This window comes from Pelophylax lessonae (genome assembly GCF_965119305.1).
Source record: "Pelophylax lessonae genome assembly, chromosome: 6".
Classification (NCBI taxonomy): Eukaryota; Metazoa; Chordata; class Amphibia; order Anura; family Ranidae; genus Pelophylax; species Pelophylax lessonae.
Window position 1 is genome coordinate 108,564,451 of NC_138773.1, and position 24,433 is coordinate 108,588,883.

The window sequence follows — 24,433 nt, forward strand, 5'->3', positions numbered from 1 at the left end:
GCGCAAAGTTTAGAAGGGCCCCTTGACTGTGTGTGTGGGATGCGGCGGCGGGATTCGGATAGGACAAGGTGAGTGACGACGGGAGCCGACAAGTGGGCGGCGGCGGCACATAAGATGATTGCAGAGTGCAGACAGTATTGTGCGGCTTGCAGCAGCTGCCCCTGGTTGTCGGGTGGGCGGCGCTGTCCTCGCTGTCCTCGGGGTGCGGGCATCTATCCCCACACGAAGAGTGTGCGATCCAGCAGAAGGAGGCTGTGCCTGTGTGGAAGGTGAACTTCGGGGGCAGTTGAGAGCCCAAGAGAGAAGAGCTTCACAGCCACCTTCAGTCCCGAAGAGGCACGCAGAGTCCCAATGCCTGGACTCCGTCTCCTCCAACCTCCTCTCTGCTCTGCTCCAGCATCAGCAGTAAGGCCCTGAAGTACAAGGACGAACGGGAGGCACAAGCTGCTGGAAGGAGCAGCAGAGCACCTCCAGTATGAAGAAGGTATTGGGCATCATACGCTGACACAGACCTTGCTGCAGATACAGTCTGGGATGGGGGGGCAGAGGAGGGACTGTGGTTAGGGACAGGGTTTGAGGTCTCTCTCTCTCTAATCTTCCCACCCACTCTGTCACCCCCACCATCTCTGTCAGCATCCTTTCTCTCTCTCTCTCTCAGCCCCTCTCTCTATCTGCCACCCTCCATCTGAGCCCCCCAGTGTCTCTCAGCCACCCTCTCTGTCACCCACCCTCTCTCTCAGTCCCACCCTCTGTCCACCACCCTCTCTCTAAGCCCCACTGTCTCTCTCTCTCTCTCTCTCTCGGCCTCCCCCTCTGTCCACCACTCTTTCTCTGAGCCCCCCTGTCTCTCTCTCTCTCAGCCCTCCCTCTGTGTCCGCCACCCTCTCTCTGAGCCCCCCTGTGTTTCTCCCAGCCCTCCTCTCTGTCTGCCCCCTCTCTCCGAGGCTCCATGTGTCTCAGCCACCCTCTCCATCCGCCACCCTATCTCTGAGCCCCCTTCTCTCTCAGCCCCACCCTCTGTTCATCACCCTCCCTCTGTGCCCCCCTCTCTGTCTCCCTCTCTCTCAGTTCCCACTGTCTCTCAGCCCCCAGTGTCTCTCAGCCCCCAGTGTCTCTCAGCCCTCAGTGCCTCTTAGCCCCCCTTCTCTCTCAGTTACCCCTCTCTCTCATGCCCTTTTTTTAAACGCAGCCCCCCTCTCTGTTAGCCACCCCTTCTCTCTCAGCCACTCTCTCCAGTAGAGATGTAGTGCCCTTCAGTGTGCAGAGAGGTATCTAGAGCTGTAATCAGGGTAGGGGTATCTAGGGAGATGTGATCAGGGTGGGGTGGGATATCTAGGGGTGTGATCAGAGTGGGGGATATCTGAGGGTGTCATCAGTGAAGGGGTATTTTGGGAGGTGCGGTCAAGCTGGGGGTAATCTAGGGGTGTGATCAGAGTGGGGGGTATCTGGGGCTGTAACCAGGGTAGGGGTATCTGGGGAGGTGTAATCTAAGTGGGAGTATCTGGGGGGTGTGATCTGGTAGTTTGCTTTTCCGGGGGGGGGGGTAAGAGGTGGAGTCTGGGGCGGAGTCAAGGGGGCGGTGCCAATGGGGCGGCAGAATGAGGTTTCGCCTAGGGTGTCAAAAATCCTTGCACCGGCCCTGCACACATATGGGTGTATACACAGTGGTCCCCCTGTCCCCTTTCCACCTCCATGTCCTTGTACTGCTAAACACTATGGGGGTGTGAAATAAAATGGTGATTGATGATCCCTGTTAGTCCCAGTACATACACACCATAGACACAGCCTGTGATTGTCAGAACCTCCTCTAGATAGCTTTACAGTGTAAACAAAGTGAAAGTTAAGTAACGCCGTTTACTTAAACGCAGTTACTACCATCACTGGATCTAAAGCAGGCATGTCCAACCTGCGGCCCGGGGGCCGCATGCAGCCCGGAACCTCAGGCAATGCGGCCCACTACCCCCTGACAATTTTATTTTTTTGCTGGGGAGGAAGGAAGTTGGGTCGGGGGCACAGCCACAGTGGCTTCCAACTAACGGTAGGCAGAGGCTGCCTCAGAGGGGGAGGGAGGAGGGGGAGGGGGGTGGTAGGCGAGCATGTGCAGTGTTTCTGATTCCTACCACCAGGACCACTTCAAATCACTGAAGTGGTCATGGTGGTTAGAGCATTCCTTTAATATCTCTCAGAAGAAGTAAACCTCTGTATACTGATTCCATTTCATTTGATCATCCTCTAGTTGTGTTAAATTAGTGCGGGTGGGGGGCGCGGCGGCGCGGGAAGGGCGCGGCAGCGTTTTTTTACCTATATACCTTAACTATAGTATATATTTTATATGCGGCCCGAGAAAATTTCTCTACACTCAATGTGGCCCAGAGAAGCCAAAACGTTGGACACCCATGATCTAAAGGTTCATGCCTCAATAGATTTAAATCACTTGCGGGGATGCACTGCAAACCCCCATTGATTTACTCTTTCTTTTCCCCTTCCTTTACCTCTCTACTCCCCCTTTCCAACCAAAGCCTCTCTTCCCTCCCCCCTCTCCTTCCCCCCTCTCCTTCCCCCCTTCCATCCCCCCTTCCTCCATACCTTCCCTTTACATATTCTTCGCTTTCATAATACATCTACTAAAATATAATATTTCACAATGCTTCTGCCTACACATAAATACAGTATGTCAATGGTCAATAAGTACCAGATTAATAGCAACTTTGTTGCTATTAATTGTTTATTGTGATTATTTATTGTGAAAACATTTTTTTTTTGTCTTTTATGTCATATGACTGGCACAGAACCAATCAGCTCTGTGCAGACACAGATTCTTAGTCCAGATGTCTTCTGGTGCCACAGAGCATAATCAGCAGAGTACTAGAAACTCCTTTCTCAAATCTTTCCCTGGGGACAGGAAAGACCTGTGACCGCTGAACAGCAATGATTAAATAAGGTACACAGCTGTTTTTTTATATTAAATGAAATACAGTGGTATGATCTTTATACATAAACAGAAGGAATAATGCCAACTAAAGATTGTATGTTTAGTATCACTTTAAGTATGGTGCAGCTATTACTGATTTGGCTGCCAGACAATACATGAACTGGCAATAGAACAATCTTTCTAATAAGGAGTTGTGGTACAAAGATGAACCTTCGCATAATATGCATGTGCCAATAGAGAGGGTAGGGCAGTGCATGGCAGGTGTCCCTGGCACTTGCCTTTCTCAGGGGAAAATTATAGCAATTGGCTAGGAAAGATCCAAGGTTGCCATTCAACTCCTAAGCTATGGAAGGGAAGGCTGCCATGATTAGTTAGGGCCAGCTCCCTTATCCACCCACAAAAACACAGACAGACACACATACTTTGATGTCTCTTTGTCACCAAAGCACCATTATATGTTGTCCCCTTAACCCAAGGGTGATAAGACATGTCCCTTTGTTATAATCCATGTCCCAGACCCTATCAGGCTCTCTGCTATTATGGACTCAGTGGACGAAGGATAGGGGTTCAGATTCTGCAATCTTTGTGCTGCTTTCCACTGTGTCCCTCCAATTAGGATTTAGTTGTGGGACCATAAAGCAAGGACAGCCACTGTATTATGCTGTCACTAGATGATGCTGTTTAAACACAGTTCTAACCTTTTTTTAAGATAGAAAAAGCTTTGTGTGGGTGGTGTTACGATATGATAATTTACAGGTCACCCTGCTACCCTGCTAAAATATAGCTAGACCTTCAGCAAATATCAATCACAATACATTTAAAAGATTATTGACTTGCTTTTAAGATGGAGCTATAGCTAAGCTGCCCCTGGAACTTGCATACCCTATGCAATTGCATTTATGTTTATTCTGTATGTATTCCCAATTGGGTAATTGTTATGTTCACGGTGTAACAATAAAATATATTTGTGGATGCCAAATATTAGTTATATATATAGTTCAGATAGCTGATGGGCCACATTGCTTGTCTCTACTTTGTTCAGACATAAAAGTCTGTCGGAATAATTGTCACATAAGCTAATAAAAGGTTCAAATTAAAAATACCTGAAGAAAATAAGTATTTCTGTTTAACCAACCTCATTGATATTTATTTTCTTGATTTCATTCAGTGGTAAAAGAACCATAAGTTGGCCCAATATCCAAAGACTCTCTGCAGTTACCCATGATGATGATCCATTGGCTTCTGTAATCATAGAATAGATTTCTACAATAAGATGATAAATACTTCCTTGAAATCCTAAGCTATTTATAGTTGGTCTTACTTTCTAGAATATCCATCACTGCAGTACATCCCGGAAATTGCTAAGACCTGGGGACATCTACAGTGTACAACTCTCAGATTTCAACTATGGCATTCAATACTGTGAATACATTCAAGAGCAGCCTCCCTCAAGCTTTTAACCTCCAAGGAACCCTTGAATTACTTTAACTGCTACTTACCCAATTTATCAGGAATCAGTGGGAAAAATTCCCCATACTGTAGTGGGTAGTGAGAAGAACACACACAAACACACACACACACTCAGAATGCCACACTTACAGACAGCTGAAAGGATCGTTGGAGTCACACAAGTGGCTTTGTCAAGTCACATTAGCCCTGAACTATGCAGGTACCATTAAATTGGAGGACAATCAATCACAGCTCAAAGAACTCCAAGCAACCTCTGGAGGAACCCAGGTTAAGAATTGCTGCTCTAGAGTTTACTCCAATAATTTTTAGACATTTATTTTACAGAACCAACAATCACGTGATCCAATCTCTCTTTGCAATTACAGTTGATTGTCAATATAATTACAAACTTTCCAAAAAATGTATATAATTATCCAAACAACATCTTACATCATTTTTATACAAGAAGAATATCTCTATATCTCTACTGAATTATATATAGAAATGATTGTACCCATATAAAACACTTAACTAATCGAGACGAAACCAAAAAAAAAGAAAAGCACGTTCAGTGCCATGCGTTTTAAATCTTACAAAAATGTCATGCAACCTTAACAATATAATAGCTACCTAGCCAATCTCCATAAGTACCCAGGGGGCTAGTGCCCTCCAGTATAGGACACAGCAGCGGGTCTCCCTCCCCCTCTTTAAAACAGTAATCTATTCAGTATTAATGAAGTCGGAGCTAAACCCAGGGTAGCAAGTCAACTATTCCAAATTTTTTAAATTTATTTGGGCAGTTTCTACGTTGATAAATAACTTTACTGTAGACAAAGTATGATTTGTGTTTTCAGTTCCTCCAATCTTTTGTTATGCTTTATCTAATAACTTTCCTGTATAGAAATTAGAGAGTCAGGTATCTGGCCTCCAACTATGATTGGATATTTATTATATTCAGTAAACAGTATCTCTTGTATAGGGTCAGACTCCCGAATCTTATCCCATCCTAGCAGATGCTGTAATTCAGAAGCTAGGAAATAATACTTAAAAAGGAGCTTCACCCAAAAGTGGAAATTCCTCTCTGAGGCTTCCTTCTGGCTCCTGTTTATGAAATGGAGCTTTTGGAGAGGAGGGGGTAGTGGATACCCGATTTTGACAGGTACTCACTCCTACTTCTGCTCAGATCACCTTAGGGGATTGGAAGCGGAAGTTCTCCTTCCCCACTCCTTCTCGAAGTCTTCTGGGACATATGACAGGTCCCAGAAGACTTCGAGACCAGTCACAGAGCGCCGCGCCACTCACATATGTGCAGTGGACACCTGGCTGTGATGGCGCAAGCTGTCACAGCCAGGTGCCCATAGTAAAGATGCCGGCACCGGAGAACACAGGAAGAACACAACTGGAATGAGCACCCCACTGGATCATTGGACAGGTGAGTGGCCGTTTATTAAAAGTTAGCAGCTAGAGTCTTAGTCGCTGCTGACTTTTATTTTTCACCTAAGAGACTGGGGCTCCGCTTTAACATTCAGTACAGCCAACCCTCCGACCTCTCTGTCCAACGTCAGCGTTGTCAATTTGATACGCAGATGTTTCTTCCTCCAAATCAAATCCCAAACAAGCTGTCAATTTTTCTAAACCAACTAGATGTAATTCATACTGAAGGATTATAAAGAATGTACATTAGTTGAGGGGCCCAAATCACTTTAATTAAATTTAGTCTTTCAACAACTGTAAGTAGAGAGGGGGGAGATGTGGGACTTTAAATGAGGCGCACAGGGGGAAAAAAATGTTGTGAGCCTCCGTCCCTATTCAAATAGAAATAAAAGGGGGAGTTGGGACTTTAAATGAGAGACATGACAAGGCTGACCGGACAATGATGACACATTTATTGGTACATACATATATGCAAACATGACATGTAAAATGTGTAAAAACCAAGGTAGTAAAAAAGTTTGTAAATGGTCCCCAAATCCAGATTCATAGAAACCAGCATGGCAAAATACCAAGGGTAGAAGGTGGTTGAATGCAATCATAACATCAGCAGACTCAATGCGTTTTGTGGACTGTATTTGCCACTTCATCAGGAGTATGATATACGTCTATAAAAAATATAAGTATAAAAAAATAGCAACAATGATGATTAATCACAACTGGAAGGGGAGGGGGGAAGGGGAAGGGGGACAAGGCCCCAAGTTCCCAAAACGTACATTTCAGCTCTGGCAGTAACTGGCTCAGGAGGCAGAAGCATGATTCCAGGTGTCTCCCGCAGGAGCTGAGGCCGCACAGGGCAGGCGGACAAGGCCGACCGCGCCACACACAGGGAGGAGCGTGAGTTGGAATAAATGGAGTAGAGCCAGTAACAACATAGAATAATATCTATAGTAAATGAGTAATAAATGTGTAATTAATATGTGTATACTGGATAGAGGTACTAGGTACTCATAGTATAGTATGGGTGAGAAATGAGGGGGTCACAATAAAAAATGAATGATGAAGATGAACTGTGAAACAGAATGGGGTGATAGAGGTAACAAATGGTGTATGAAGCCAGCACCAAGAGGGGTGTAGAGCGCCGCATGTGGTGAGGTCATGAGCCCCAAAAGAAAAAGGACCCAAAAAAGAGAAAGAACAGAAATGGTGCAACCCTATATAGAACCTGAATCAGGGACAACACCAGGCCGAGTTGTGAGCCGTGATGGAAAAAGTGCCAACGAAAGCAGAGCCAGAGTAAAGATGTGAAGGAAAAGATGGAGAGATGATACCAAACTCCTAAACTGAGATAGAGCATTATCAATGGCATCCTTAGGTGTAATTAAATTTAGCCAGTAAGGTTTGACCCTCCAAGGTGGTGTCCCCAAAACAGAAACCGCCCGAAAGTAAACCCGCATGGGCAAATGATCAGACAGGCCTCTAGGTACGTATGCAATGGTTTCACCCACAGAAAAAAAGCAGCTGTACCGAGAGCAGGGTCTATCCTATACATCAGGGGTGTCAAACTCAATTTCATTGCGGGCCCCATCACCATTATGGTCACCCTCAGAGGGCCAATTCTATCTGTAGCCCACCACTATCAGAAGTCAAGTGCCCCAATCCTCCCTTACATCACAGTGCATCCCCTTTACCATGTGCTGCTGCTGGGAAGAAGCAGGAGGCAGAGCTGAGAAGCAGCAACTGCAGGGACTGGAGGAGGGCTGGAGTCAGCGGCAGGAGTCTGCTCAGACCAGTGGAGAGGAGGGGTGCTGTGGCTGCACAGAGAGGTGCAGGATCTGTAGGAGGAGTTTTGTCTCCTTCTCTCTGCTGCTAACTGCTGAGTTGGAGGGGGGTGGGGGTGGTCCTCTCTGTGGCTGCAAGGGGAAGCACAGGGTCTGGCAGAGGAGTTCTGTTTTCTCTGCTGCCGTCTGCTGAGACAAGTTGGGGGCAGAGATGAGGGAGATGCAGCAACTGCAGGAGAGGTGCAAGGGCCACATGAAATGGCCTGGAGGGCCGGATTCGGCCCGCGGGCCTTGTGTTTGACACCTGTGCTATACATCGTTGAATATGTACTAGAGCAACAGGAATATTCTCTAATTTTGGGCTGTCTAAGTCTCTATATGTCAAACAGACTGCTCTAGAGTTTACAGACAACAATAAAAGTCTGATAGAGGTATTATCTATTCCCATGATTATAAAGGTTTGTCCTATATTGCATGCCAGACAAAGGACTGCATTATTATTCAGTATTATTCTATGTTGACATCTATCAACCTTTTTCATTGTAGCAATGCTAAGCATGCTGCTAAACTTCTAAGACCTAAAGAAGGTGACATTCTATGACCCCTGATACACATTGGTGAAATTACCAGCCCTAGCTGCCATTTGCCTCAGTCTCATGTCTCAGTATAGGTTATTGTGGCTGTCTATCACAGTAATAAACCACTAAGGAAAGGGAGGCTGGAGCCAAAAACTACGGGAGCTGGTGGCTACATGCAAAGGAGAGTGCCCTGTATTTTCCTGGGCTCTCTACAGGGCATGCGAAAGAATGTGTGGAAGTGTATTTTAAACAATATAAGTGGCATTTAACTCTTTAATTAAGTGCACTGATTTTCTAAAGGGCAGCATTGAGATAAACAACAAAGAAACAAAGAAAATTATAGTCACAGTACAAAATTTACCTTGACGATGCTGTATCATACAAGCTTAGATGGCTCAGCAGCAAAGTGTCTGTAGAATTTATAAATGTTGCCAATTACAATGCACTGACTTCACAAAAGCAATGCAACAGGAGTTTACAATTTCATTTGCCTTTGATGTAATTGTATCTTCACGTGAGTTATTGTACATGGTAAGGGAGACCCCGCTGTCCTGAGATGCTCTCTCTTCTTCTAACAGGTGTGTCCTGCAATGGAGGTTAGTGAGCCAAAATCTGCTCCACTGATTCTCACTTTCCTTTCATTGGCTATCCTATTATGCTGCAGTAACAAGCTGGATCAAAGGACAGGAGAACATTTCATCTACAATATTAGTAAAAGGCTGTAAAAGTACTTTACACTCACCATAAATAGCGTATGATTTTTGAAGGGTTTGAGTCATCCACTCATACACAGCTCTTTGGTTGGTAGCTGTCATTTTATCATACAGATCTCTAAACACAGATGACCTAGAAAAACAAGGATAGACTTATAAATGAGGAGGAACAGAGAGAAAACAGGCGCCTCTTGAGCAAAGACTGTAAAAGTTATTAAACAAAGTACTTTAAAAAATGAGCAGGGCCTGTGCGCCTTGATTGGAAAGCCAAATCACTGATACATTTTAAAGGGAAATCCATGGCCTAAAAAAAAAAAAAAAAAAGGTTTCCTAAGCTTAAGTCTCGATTCACACTAGCGCAACCTCTCAGGCGACTTGTCAGCCTGACAAGTCGCGCTCCCTCACGGTCCATTGACCACTACAGGACCCGTTCTAATAGGAGCGACACAAGTCGCTCCAACTTAGAAAAAGGGTCCTGTACTACTTAGGGGCGACCTCGGAGCAACTTGCATAGACTTCCATTATGTGAAGTCCCTGCAAGTCGCTCCGAAGTCGTGGTGCATGGGAATGCACAAGTCGCCCCCGAACTAGTACAGAGTCGTGTCGCCCCAGTGTGAACCAACTCTTAGTCATTTGTTTATTGTCACATAGGAGTTGATTTACAAAACATGGAGAGTGCAAAAATGTGTTGCAGCTATGTATAGTAGCCATGGGATCACACGCAGCATTTATTCTTAAACAATCTTCAGACATGCAAATAAACACACAACTAGACTTCTTAATGGCAAAATTTTGGCCACGGCCTTTATTAACTGGTTTGAATATACACTTTATTAAAACTTCAACTTCATACTCATAACGATATGACTTATAACTTTTGACTTCCATACAAATTTTCAACTCAGCTATTAGAGCTCGAGCTGAATAACCATAACACAATATTATTACACTGTCCCCAAACAGACAGAGGATGTGCACCTTGCACGACCTCTGTCTACCCCCATACCGCGGCCTTCTCAATGCATGTCTGAAGATTGCTGTTGAATATATCAAGTCCGATATCGGACAAATGAACTCCATCAGCTCTATATAACCCTTTAATGCTACCTTCCAATTCTAAATGGCGAAATGAAAAACCATAACCCAAAGACATGAACTTTTCCATTATCCTGTTAATTCTTTTACGAATCTTTTCCCCATGACGACAAAGACTTAAACATGACCATTGTAACCTGGGTATAATCTCGGAGAAAATTATCACTGACCCAGGGTATAGAGCTTTAATCGTTCGGACATAGTGCTTCATTTGAAACACCAAATCCAACGTTCTCTTATGACCTATATCATTCCCACCCAGGTGCACCAATAGTACATCCGGGTGAGAATACATATCCGCCATAGTTCCCAACTCAGCCAGGAGATCCGCCCACACCATTCCCCTAATACCATGCCAACAAACAGAATATAATTCTTTATCCAGACCAAGGGATTCCGTATAGCTTCTAGCAGCAGCTCTTCTGTGTGCCCAAAATATATATGAATGTCCGACTATCCACACTATCCGATGGATACCTAGGTCAGTCAAAAAATATTGTTAGGTCTCACGTATAATTTAAAAACGTTCGATTTCCATCTACCAATTTGCTTAATTTTATCAGAATTTAAACCTAACCTTGCAGCCTCAGTGGCTGCTCCTATACGGAATGAATGCGAGGATATGACTAAATCATTCAACTTACAATATCTTACCACTTTCTTCAAAACTGCTTGGAATTGGAATCTTGTCAAAGGCGAACCATCCTGGTGAATAAATAGGAAACCCTCCTTTCTTGGACTAAACCCTAAATAAGTATTTAACAAATTCACTGGGCACACCAACCTTTTTTCACACCGAGCCAACGTGATCCAACAGCCTTTTCCCATTTGGTCAGTTTTTGACTGCTGCAAGAATAATTAAATATTTTTTGAAGTAGCCAAAATATCGTCCCATTTCAAACCGTCCCCACTCTTACCATTTTTAGGAACTAATTCCGATATTCTCAGAGCAGCAAAGAAACAAATTGAGAAAGCTGCCCTGAACATATCAGCCTCAAACTGTGAATAGCAAACCTTATCTAAACTTTCACATAACTCACACAAAATCTGAAGCGTAATAGGACGTCTTTTGTCCTGACCCAAATTAGCCCTTTTATAACCTTTCATAGCTTGTCTTATGGAGAAGAATTTTAATAAAGATGGGAACGAATGCAACTGCAGAAAAAAGGATACCCCTGATAACACCTTACTAATATGTGACCAAGAGTATCCCTTTTCCATCAAATTATTCAAAAACAATAAAGCTAGACTTTCAGATACTTCAAAAATTCCCATATTGTGAGAATTCAAAAAGGCCAACCATAATAACCACACCGCCCTGTAACCCGACCAAGTTGAAGGAGCCAAGGATTTTATAATGTCATCCACGATCACACTATTTCCCATAGTTGCGGGGGGCAAGAAGATCCTTTCGCTTCTGCTTCTGGAAAAAACTGGAAGAAACGGTTCATTTGAAATCTAGATAAAGCATCAGCTACTACATTACTTTTTCCTCTTACATACTGAGCTTTCACCCATATATTAAGGCACAAGCATTTATACACTAAATACCTCAGCAAACGAATCACAGGCTTAGATCTAGATGATAGGCAGTTTAGAGCATACAACACTCCTTTGTTGTCCGTAGAGCATAGTATCCTCTTATTCTTAAAAAAAATTCCCCATATTTCTATAGCTACAATTATTGGAAATAATTCAAGTAACACTATATTCTTTACTAAACCATTCTTAATCCAAGCTACTGGCCATCTGGCAGCACACCAATGGGTTCTCCATATTGTCCCAAAACCAACAGATCCAGCAGCGTCAGAATATAATTTAAAGTCTTGGTCGACAATAAATTCTTCCTGCCAGGCTGCTCTACCGTTAAATTCTACCAGAAATTTATACCATACTAACAGGTCTTCCTTTATTTCTGCTGTAACTCTGATGTGTGCATAAGGGTTTGCTAAGCCTGCGATTGCTAGGTACATCCTGCGGGAGAAAATACGCCCCATCGGAAGCACCCTCGTCGCAAATGCCAACAAACCCAATAACTGTTGCATCATTTTTACAGAAACCTTCTTAAGACGCATTACCTTCAGAATTGTACTACAGATATTTTCAATTTTTTCTAGAGGTAATCTATATTCCATACTTACAGAATCTATAGTTATTCCCAAAAAATCAATATATGTAATAGGGAATACAGTTTTATCATGTGCCAATGGGATGCCAAATTTCTCGCACACTTCAAAAAATTTTAATAATAACCTGGCACAATCCTGAGAGTTAGGTTTTCCTATGAAAAAGAAATCGTCTAGATAGTGTACTAAGTTACTAGACCTTGCTTCTTTTGCTACCACCCACTCCACAAATGACGAAAAATTCTCAAAATATGCGCAAGAAATTGAGCATCCCATTGGTAAACATTTGTCAAAAAAGTACATACCTTCAAATTGGAAACCCAATGAATTGAAGCTTTCGGGGTTTATGGGTAACAGTCTAAATGCTGATTTTATATCGGCCTTTGCCATCAACGCTGCCTGACCTACATTCTGTAGTTTGACAATAGCTTCTTCAAAAGAAGCATATGTAACCGAGCACAAATCATCCTTGAATTGATCGTTCAGAGAAAATTTGCGTGGGTAAGATAGATGATGGATTAGTCTATATTTTCCTTGTTCCTTCTTAGGGATGATCCCCAGCGGAGACAAATGAAAATTTGAAAATGGAGGAAAAATAAATGGACCCGCTATTCTATCTTCCTGTAATTATTTTATTAATTTACACCTAACAATATCAGATAGCTCCTTCACCGATTTTAAATTTTCTACCCAACTACAACCAAATCCATCAAAAATTGGTAGACTAAAACCAAATGCAAAACCTTGTCTAATTAGCTGTGCTGTCAACTGGTCTGGATATTGGCACAGCCATGGCTCCATGCTTTCCACTTTCACCGGCGTTCTGTCTTTTTTGAAAATTATCCTTACTTGATTGCTGAGCCAATTTTTTAAAGCATTTGCTTATAGGGTGAGGACCAGTGCAAAAAGCACATTCATGACGAAATTTGCATGAATTCGGCCATTTGCATTGTGTGTCATTAAATGCGAAACACACACCTTTTTTATATCCACTAGCCTGGCTACTCACTGCTACACTGTTCGATCGAGGTAAAGCAGGTCTCTGTGGGACAAATAGGTTAAACCAGAGACTCACATCCTTATTACCCCAACCCATATTAGAGTGAACCGCCATTTTTTTCCTATATGCCTCATTATAGAAAAAAACATCCAAGCCCACCAAAGTTTCGGTAAGCTTCCAATATTATGTCTATGTGTTGGAATAGACCTGAACTAAGTTCAGGAAACTTCTCACATAAAATACTGGAAAATGTAACAAAGGCTTGCAGCCAATTGTTAAATGATCTTGGAATTGGTTTCTTTTTATCCTCTTCGCTTTTCTCCTTTTCAGATTTAAAATAATATTCTTTTTGATTAGGGAGCAATGAAAACAATTCAATATACTCTCTCCGCCATATCTTTTCTTTTGTACTCAATGCTACATGAAAACCAAGCGGAGACAGTATACAAGGCATAATTTCCCTGCATGCTGCAGATGAGGAGTCTCTAACAGCCATATCGTTTTTTATAGCTGAACTTGTTGCTACTTCAATTGGCAGCTTTTCTATCCTTGTATTCGTTGCCCCACTTTCACCTAACCATACTGACGCAAAATCATCACTCCTTCTAGCTGTGGGGGCTGTAGATAAGTTATTTACAAGCTGCAACAAAGTTGCTGACAGGGAAGACAAAATATTTACACTCACCAGTACTTAACCTGTCTTGCTCTTCCAAAACCTCTGTGTCATTAATTGAAGCTGCTCTTTTCCTGCCAGGACCTGTGTTAGCACCTACAGCGTCCTGCCATTCATAACTCTGTTCTTCACTTCTTCTTTGAAGCTCAGGTGAATTGACCCTTGTCCCCGCCTCCCAGCGGGACGTGCATGGCTTCTGCTCTGCCCTGCTTCTTCTCTCACTGCCTCTCTTCTTCTTGTCTTCTGCCGCCGCTCTTCTTTCTTCAGCCCTACTGGGCACTGATTTTGGGCTATACGGCTTCCTCATCCCTCTTCCTTTACGCTCCATCTTCCTGCCTCTTCCAGCACCGCCTTTATCTCCGCTTTGCTGTACCTTCCTCCATGTCATGTCCTCTTCCCTCACAGACTCTGCTCGCTGTCTGCATTTTCAATGCTGTCTTCAGCCGCTTGAGGTGCCATACTGCTTCCACCGGCTTCTTCACATAACACTTCTTGCTGCGCAGGTAAGCTCAGGCACTGTCGAATCCAAGCTTCTCCACCTTCTGCCTCAGCCCTCTCAATAAGTTGTCTGAGGAGAGTCTTAATTTCTTGAGGTGAATTGCCGTCCGCTATACAGTATAGCTCTCTTGCCTGAGCTCTGCAGCTTGTGTCATCCCGCGAAGTCTGTCGCCAATTCCAGTCAGCACCTATTATTTATAGACCCCAAAGGGGCTTCCAGAAGCTTCTAGCAGCCTCCGAAGCCCCCTACCTATCAGGTATAAGCCCCCCATGAGACCACGCCCTCACCTGCTAGGGGGAGCCTTGAAACCCTCAGGCTGCGGTGATCCCATGAGGAAAAGGGGGGCCTTGAAACCTATTTCCCCCTTTTCCCAACAATCAGCTTCTAACTTCAGCTTGTTCAATTAAGCTTTGACAAAAAGACTTGGAAGCTGATTGATTCCTATGCAGAGCTGCACCAGATTTTGCCCTCTCCAGTTTTAGTGAATAAGCCCAGGGTATGTGTAGTCATAAAGGGAGCCTGTACATTATATGGGCTATAGAAAGTATCCCTTGATAGAAGGCACAGCATGCAGGCCACTGGAGCAGGTTCATAACTCGGACTGCTTGACACAGTGCAGAGCCTGGTGTCGGCACTACATGGGGAAGATAGTCTTGAGCAAGTCTTCACAAGCCAGCCATAGACTGATTGAAATGTGGCCTGTTTAGGAGGAACTGGCCGAACTCCGAACTTTAGTAAAACCAGCCTGTTGGGATTTCTTCATGATCATTGTTTTCAGTGAAACTTCCCGCTGTCAGAATACAACAGCACAGCAGAAAGCTGACTCTGTTGATGGGGAAATCAAGCAATTTTCTTTCCTTCAACCCATGGTTGAAGGACAGAATATGGCATAATCTACGGCCAGGCATCTACTTTTGATTTTTAAGGGAGCTACAACAGTGCATTAGGGCATTGGAGAAGTGTGGAAACAACAATGTTAAATCATTACCGTGAAATGAACAGAGTGTACCAGCGCAGTGTAAGATCCTCAATAAAACCTTAATGTCAATTATTGTCTTGTACCTACAAGTACTTATTGTACATGATTATCACAAATCCTCTGAGCCAAAGGGCATAGCTGTCAGGCCATTTATAACTTATGGCCAACAAAAGCACTGCCTCAATCTTGCATACTGGCTTACAAATTCCAAGCGAGTGCCCTCTTCATCATAGCCTCTGACATTGAATAAAATGTGAGTTTTATTGTTAATCATACACTACACTGCTATGCTCTTTGTTCATTCCACAGTGTTTTCAAAGAATTTCCCGGTCTGGAAAGAGCTGCAAGGTTGTGGACTCAACTCCATATTTAGCTACCTGGAGAGAGACATTTTAGAATAGTTATCTGGAGAGAGACATTTTCTGGATAGTATAGCACTGATGGTTGTTGTTTGACTACATATGTATAGACTACTGTTTAAGTATATGTACTGTATAAGGTGCAGCCTTATCTCCTCCACAGCCTTCAAAAGTACACAATTTAGATGGCATCCCTCCACTTCCAGGAGGCAGGATCTGATGTTACATACTGCATACAGCACAGTGCACACAGCTGAGTGTAATCTGATACCTGAGTAGAATGAAAGGACACCCCCCTCCCCCCAAAAGGAGCCTTACTGGGAAACATGCACATGTGAGGCTGTATATCACCTGCTGTGTGCTGGGGAAGGGTGTGGGGGGGTCGTCAATGATTTCATGGTGTCTCAAAAAACTCAGAAGTGACTCATGCAGATAACAGAGGAAGGAGAGAGCATGCAGGAGCCACACTAAGTGCTATGGCCTGAAGCAAGTACATACTTTATGAGGATACCCTTTGTTGATCTTTACAGACACTTTAAAGTGATTCTAATGTATAACTTTTTTTACTTAAAATAAAGAACATGTTATACTTACCTACTCTGTGCAATGATATTGCACAGAGCAGCCCTGAACCTAGTCTTGTAGCGGTCCCCTGCCAGCGCTCTCTGCCCCTCCTCTTCTGTGTCTGCCCCAAGACAAACTGCTTGCTATGGTGGCAGATGTGTTGGCTCTTTTCCAAGCTGGGTTGTGTGTGTCCATAGACACACACAGCATGGTTTGATCCTGCACCCCTCTTTATGCTCACAGGATTTTATTGACAGCAGCACCAATGGATCACGCTGCTGCCTCCACGACCTCTGAATGCAAGTAGAGGGGAAAGAGCCGCTACACACTGGCACAGCGCTGGATCAAGTGGGGACTCAGATAAGTATTTAGAGAAGGGGGGGGGGACAAAAGTGCTACTGGGACATATTTTACCTTAATGCAGGGAATGCATTAAGGTAAAAAAGGTAATGATTTTAGGACCACAAGTCACTGAACAAATATTTACTGTAGGCAACAACTTCTGACTTTCCTCTGAATGTCATAATCTGCATACTTGTTCCAGGTTAGTGAGTGAAAGTACTAAACCAACTGGGATTGCATACTAGCTAGGCAATAGCCATTTTTACATTTCTCTTATGACAGTTTTAAGCTGGCCATACACTAGCAGAATTTCGTTCAAATATTCGTATGGAAATTCAGAAAAATCATTAGTCACAGCATTCAATAGTACCATTATGGACTCTACAGATTTCGGACCCTGAAACATTTTTTTTTTAGATTGCTACACCAGTGTTTTACATTTTATGTTTGTTATTAGCATGCACTTGCACGGTACAATAAGTACAATTTCACAGTTAGAATTTCATTAGTTTGAAAAAAAATATCCATCCATCTCCTTCCATTGTACGGTGGTTGAAAAAAATTGTTGATTTGACTACATTAAAGCGATACTAAACACACACTGTTTAATTTACGTTGTCCCTTCTATTTCTCAACCTGAATGATTGCACTGTAAATATTTCAATTTAAAAAACCTTTTTCCTAATCAATTTACAGCTGTCACATGACCCAAATCTTTCCCAGCCTGCAGGTAAACATAACCAGGAGGGGCTTCTAGTTCTCTGCTGCTGGTCACATGTTCAAAATAAAAAAATAAAAAACAGCCTTTTAAATACAGAGTAAAAAAAATAAAAATAATATCATTAAAATGTTTAAAATTTTCATAAAAATATATATTTGAAATGAAGTCTTTATTATTTTATGGAAATAATATGGTGTGGGTGGATTTCTGCCAGTCACAGGCTGTGTAACGCCCCTCTAGCCTGTGTCTTATGGCTCATACACACAATCGAAAAAATGGATGACAGATCGTCCATTTTTTTTTGCATGCTAGTCGCATATTGAAAATGAAGAATTTACTAAAGTTGCAAAAAATCTCGTACAACGGAATAAAAAATCGGAAGTGACGTAATTTGTTTTTATTGTATTTTCGAACGGCAACTGCACTGAAAAATCGTACGATTTAGTATCATATGAGAAAAATGTTCATGCTTGTTTGGTTTGGATAACATCTGATGAAATGTCATGATCGGTCTTGAAAGTTGTGTATTAATGATCAGATTATCGTACTATCGATTCGAAAGCAGTATTTTTTGTCTGATTTTCGGATTGTGTGTACTGGCTATTGGAATAAGAGGTAGGTGAATCAAGATGTAATATCCCGCCCACGTTGTGCTTAGCCAATTAGTGGGCATGGAGGAGGAGGGAAGGAGAGGGCTGTCATTTACCACTGTGTATACACCCATGTGTGTGACTCTATACTCACATGGGCTGCTCAGATGTGATAGGGAGGAAATTTTCAGCATACAAAACTCACGGAAAACTGAGTTTGTGCAGAGCTAGCCCCACAGCTGCAAAATCCCTAGCTGAATTGGCAGTACAGCCAGCCCTTCTGTACTGGGCCCAGACCCCCATCAGTTCAAAAGGGGGGCCTGGGCACCTACTAAGCTGGAGGTCTGGCTGTGCTGCCTTACTGCAGACACCAATCCTCTTCTGCCTCCCCTTGCAGTGCTGCCAGCTTCTCCTCTTCTTTTTCCCCCCAGCTTCACTGCAGGGGGATTGGTTCTAGCACATGCACCCCTTCCATCTGATGTGTGCCCCTTTCCCCCCAGCCCCGCCAGCTTCCCTCCTCACCTCTCCTGCCAGCAGCTGCTGCCGACACACGGGGATGTTTCAGGATGGAGAGTGGGGCAAGGGGCTGGTAAATATGTAATTTTACTGTCCTCTTCCATTCCTGAATGAACACAGTGAGCGATCAGTACCAGTCACTCCTGTGTTCTTTCTTCACTGAAGCATGGTAAACTATTTACTACGCCTCAGTTTGTGAATGAGTGGGAAGCCTCGACGTACTTCCTATTCATTCATTTCTGCAGCTGAGGCTACAGATAAAGGGATTGATAAATCCATGTCCTCAGTCTCTTTTGGGCCAGGGCGAAGGGGGCCCTGTCAGCTAGGCTGTATGGGGCCCATGATTTCTAACAGCAGTCCTGTGAATTGGGGGGGGGGGGCATGAACAGAAGGTGGAGATAGAGAGCAGCAGGATCAACAGAATCAACTAGGTTTTTTGTAGAATACAGAAAACAAATTTCATAGTGAATGAGAGAGTATGAACAGCATGTGATACAGCATTTATTGATATTTTTCTATGATGTGGGTTTAGTGAAACTGTAACTATTAGAAAACCGAATAAATGTTCTGAAAACAGTATTTTTGAACAAAATTCCCTTTGCAGCACCCTGCCCCGTACCCCATGCAAAAAAAAATTGGGTAAAAATGACTCATGTTACCAGCATACTCCTAGGCAAGGCCAACACCACTGGGCCTTGGCAAGGGAATATGGGAAAGCCAAGAACCCCAAACTTCACAAGAATGGGGTCCTACACAGTGCTGGAGCATCTTCTTGTGAGATTGTGAATCGTAATTTTTATTTTTTTTTTTACATTTTTCTTCTAATGTTTTAATACTTTTTTTCTTTTCTTTCACTTAGTATTTAACATAGTGGGTTGCAAGCTAAGTGGACCTTACATTTGTTTGCATGGTCGACTTTATGACTGATTACTCAGATTTTTGCATAATCCCAAACCATCTGCTATTTCCATCTTTAAACCATTTCTTACTAAGTCATAGGAAGGTAAAATCTGTTAAATATGGAATACACTCTGTGCCTTAGATTATTATTCTGTAAACCTACCAAGCTCTATTGTGTTTCTTTTTGAGCACATTTGTTACTCGAACAACTAAATAAGAATTTAAAAATAATATGGAATACATTCATGTAGATATGCAATTAAAGGATATGATACAGCAGTACTATGTGCCAGATAATGATTGCATATGGGCATCGTACTTACAGGTTTCGGAAGGGGTCATCTAATATTTCAGTTGGCAGTTTTACTATCATACTGGTGTCCAGGTACATCTCCCCATACATGCGTAGAACCTGTCCCAGTATGTCTACACAGTCTGCTGAATTCAGGGCTTGAAGGCATTTCTGGTAGGTGAGGATGAATAATGTCCGGTTTCCTATGGGACATTGAAATACCTTATCTCTCATGGTTTCAAAATCCAGAAAAATACTGATGTCCTGGAACAACAGAAATAAAGAACAGTTGACACTAGCTAGTTTTTGATAAAATGGTGATGATGGGTTAGACCCTTTGTCAAGTTTTTATTGGTGTCTGTGTTCCCATTGGGGAGAATCACTCCTTTACTTTTACTGGTGACCCTTCCCTACTTTATTCAAAGCTAGAAAAAAAGTTTTGGCTATGCATACACTTTAGCTACCAATATGAATTAGAAGACAAAGGGGTCTATTTATATATACTTTTTTTCACGCAAATTTCAAACAGCATTCACCCAGGCTTTACACATTTTTTCCAATAAGAAAGAAATGGGTAAGCCTTGAGTAAAGTTGTATGGATCTTTGTGAAAACATTATAAATAGACCCCCACTTGTCCTGGGGACCAGACTAAATTAGTAAGCTTTTTTTTTTTTTTTTGTATAATTAAACTGATTTTAGTATACAGTAGTGTATAGTGTAGACCAGCCATCCTCAACCAGAGTTCCTCCAGAGGTTGGTAGGGGTTCCTTGAGCAATGAACAAATTCTGCCTCACATAAGTAACCGCTGACACCATTGATCTTATTTTTTTCGATCAGCCAATGAAATCAGGCTTTGCCGACCAAGCTACAAAAATCCTCGGCTACTGCACTGCATATCTGACATCTGCATCACCAGGGAGGAAGCTCTGCCAGCATTGCCAACTGGACTACATTACTCCACCTATCTTTCCACTCCTCTTGTCCCATTCAACATGCATACATTGATGCCCTTCCCAGCTTCCTTGACTTCCAAAAGAGTGCCCATACACTGTGTGTAGGGTATGAGCTCCTGGGAGGTATAGTTCTTTGGGGATGTGCCTATTTCAATAGCAACTGACCTCCCAGCAGCTGCACCTACAATAATTTTACAAGCATGGTGTCACAAAGAGTAACAAAGGCTGTTTTATGCTAGAAAAATAAGGTAAAAGAAAATTAAAATGCTGGAACATAATCTAGAGGGGGAGTAAATTTAGGTCATATCTGGATATACACTTTAATGGGAGCCTGTTACCTATTTAAGGCTGGTACATTAGGTTTTAGCTCATTTGATGATTGCAGAGCTATAGGCCTGTACATACAATAAGAAAACCGTAAGTAAAAGTTTGTCTGATGAACGATCAGCCGATTTTCTAAACATTAGTATAGTGCTTTCGAGAGCCGATTACGAATTTTCGGACGACAAAAACTGAATGTGCAGTTTTTATCGTACGCAAACACAACGTCCGATTTTTGTTTCATTAGTGCAGTTTTTGTCTGAAAAAACGGAAGAGCAAGACTAGGCATGCTCGGAAACTAAAGAATACATATAAAACAATTCAACACATGACATCACTCAGGGCCATCTTACCGAATGGGCGTGCTGGGCAGTTGCCCGGGGGGCCCAACTTGCTCAGGGGGCCCCACCTGCCCAGTGACCCAGCCCCAGCCAAGAATTAGTCCCAATTCCTGTGTGCATCCAACCACCAAATTTAGCAGGTGGAAAGCGCCTGTCGGCCCTGCGCTGCTGTCAGGCCACTTGGGCCATGGAGGGGAAGCCCACAACTGCAGGCCAGGCCTCCACGTGAACGGGCACACACAGGACAGTCGAGTCGGGCTCCCGTCCGTGTGTGTGTTCACCGGACCCAGTCGCCCAACTTGGAAGCTGTCATTACCCTGGCACTGCTGTACCAATAAATATCACCTTATCGATAATTTTCATTTTTATTCTTGTGGGTGATTGTGTAGGTGGGGCCTCAGTGCACTGCATTGCCCAGGGGCCTATAATGCTCTTAAGATGGCACTGATATCACTTCTGAATTTGAATTCTGTCGTACGAGAATTTTCATATGAAAATAACCTCTTCACTTTCCATATGAGACTAACATGCAACAAAAAAAAGGATGAAAGATCGTCCAATAATCTGATCGTGTGTACGAGGCTTAAGGCTGTGACACAGTAAGGGGCATGTCAGACCTCTGCAAAGAGATCACTGGTTTCACACTGAGAGCAAGGGTCCCACTCTGGCAGGGGGCAGGCTTTTCAACTCAGGCTGTGGATGTTTTAGAAAGAAAATGAACTGTAAGGCATTGAACACCTTTTGGTTCTATTGAGCTTTAAATCTTTGCGGATCTTCAGGATCCGTTGCTATCCAGCCCTTCAGAGTGTGTCAGATAGGGGGTCCCGTATTGGGCCATCAGCTATTACATCAATAAAGAATACAGTAGTGATATTGGGTACAGTGGGAGAAACAACAGCTCCCAGTAAGGGACACACCACCCGAAACACTTGGAAGAATCAAATAGCAGTGGCACCTGAAAATTTTCAAGAGTGGAAAGATTTATTACACCACCTGCAGGAAAGGTAAATATACACCTTCTTCTTTACTGATGGCCATACATGGTGCGATAAAACTAAAAGATCAATGTTCAATTTGAAAAAAATATTGAGACAGACAGCCATTGAGGAAAAACAAAAATGGTTTGGCCAAGAGTTGAGTCACACATAGTGACAGCTGCATTCAACCCAAGATGATCAGTGGCGGGAGGAAAAAAAAAAAATCGATAGAGTCAATAGATGGTGTTTTCCTTGTGAAAGACTAATGATCAATATATATGTAAAGGTGCAAAAATTCCATCGATTGAAGCTGTGCAATTGTTTTTTCCCTCCACGTCGGATTGACTTTGGTGGATCAAAGACTGCACTATCTGTCGCTCATTGCTGATTTATGCCAATTTTTTTCTCACTCGATCAATGTCCAACTTGATCATGTCAAATCAGACATCAGTTGTTCACTTTTTCAACAGTGTATGGCCATTATACAGATCTTCCCTCATACTCATTGATGAAGGAGGGCAACATTTGTAGTTCAGTAGGCAAGCGCCATGTTTTCACATACCTCAGTAAAGTCTTCTTTTTTCCCTGTGAGGAGATATTTCATAGCAAGAGGAAATAACTGGTGATCAAGTTGTTGCAGTTCGGACAGAAGATACTCTGGGTCTTCAGTGATTTGTGTGATGTAATTTGTTACAGAGAGCTAAAATAAAGAGAAGAGTAAAACACTGATAATTTATTGTGTCTTTCAGCAAAGTAACTTTATGGATGTTTTGTTCTTAACCCCTATTAAACCCAAATGCTAACATTGATTATACTGCAGCTTACTATAGCTTAGATGTGGTGGCTGCATTCATTTTCTTTTTATGGGGTGGGGCTTTTTTCTCCTTTATTTTCACCTAATGATCCACTCAGTAAGTCTGTTGTTTTTCAACAGAACAAGCTGTCCTGCAGATGTAGCAGTTATAGGGATGAGACAAACCATTTACCACTGACAGGGATGCTTACAATGATCAGCTTTTATTAATTTATGTGCTGTTCAAAAAGTGTTAGCTGGAGTTTGACTTCAATTTGCTAATGTATTTAAATCTGTTAGTACATCTCACAATCCCCTCCCCCCAGATTAAGAATGCTGCTCTCCAAAGGTGTCTCTGTTGCGCCTTCTTCCAGAGTGGGGGCACTCTGATACAGAAGATGTTTTACTGGCCAGATCAACAGGTGAAAACAGGAGGAGCTCCCTGAGAATAGGCAAGTATAAGTGTCTTTCTTCTACAGGGTAGTTACGAGTAGTTAGGCCTCATGAACACAGGACATCAAAAATGACACTTTTACAGGTAATTTACTTTTTTTCTGCCTCTAAATGCCCTTCTATGGCACACATAGGTGTTTACAGGTGCTTAGAGGCAAAAGCGTTTAGAGGCAGAAAAAAAAAAACCCCATCATTTGCGTACCCAGAAAAGGAACGTTTGGGTGGAAAAAATGGTAACGTGCATAAAAGTGCATCAATGCTGGATGCGTTTATGCGTTTGCGCATTAATGAATTCTAATGGGCAGGAATAAATTCATATTCTGGCCAATAAAATACATTGACACCAAACACGTGAACATGCAGAAATGCACATGCAAAATGTGGCTTTAGATGCGTTTTTAAGCTGCATTTTTCTCCATTGGAGCAGAGGCATCCAGGGGAGGAAAAAAAATGTCCCGTGTGCATGAGGCTGTAGAAGGGGATGGGAGCAGATTGAAGAGCAGATGGTTATAGCCTGGATTTCCACTTTAACAATACCAATAAGTAAGTGCAATAAGCTTTCAATAGATTTTACATCGATTAAAAAAAAGTGATCACAACTAACTTCTTCTTGCAACCAAATAATTTTTTGCAACAGTTAAAACAGAGCTCCAGTCAAAGAAAAAAAAGAGAGCCTCTTAAAGAATAAAATGAAAAGCAATGGAAAATTAAAGCATTTAAACTTCTGTCGGTTGTCCCTTGCATTATTTTTTTATCCATGGATTAAATTAATAACTGCGCTCTCAATTTTCCATATTAGTGCACTAACACTGTGCAGAAAAAAGTGATGTGTCCCGGAAGTAATGTGTCCTGGAAGTCCCACCCTATGCATTTCGTCAGCTGACATCATTAGGGGTTCTCGGTTTTTGATTTTTTTTACATTAATTTGGATTTTTATATATATATATATATATATATATATATATATATATAGAGAGAGAGAGAGAGAGAGAAAAAAAGAGAGAGAGAGAAAGAGATTATATATATATATATATATATATATATATATATATA

At 42.5% G+C, this 24,433-nt stretch overlaps 1 protein-coding gene across 1 annotated transcript in view; it reads right to left on the reverse strand.

Moving 5' to 3' along the window:
* OTOA (otoancorin) overlaps positions 1 to 24,433 on the reverse strand; it is a 189,430-nt gene that overhangs the window by 118,960 nt on the left and 46,037 nt on the right. The window contains exons 7-10 of the mRNA XM_082261710.1: positions 22,697 to 22,834; positions 19,572 to 19,804; positions 8,914 to 9,017; positions 4,068 to 4,174 (exon numbers count right to left, since the gene is read on the reverse strand). Coding sequence (XP_082117836.1) covers positions 4,068 to 4,174; positions 8,914 to 9,017; positions 19,572 to 19,804; positions 22,697 to 22,834 — 582 coding nt within the window. The remainder of the gene's footprint in view (positions 1 to 4,067; positions 4,175 to 8,913; positions 9,018 to 19,571; positions 19,805 to 22,696; positions 22,835 to 24,433) is intronic.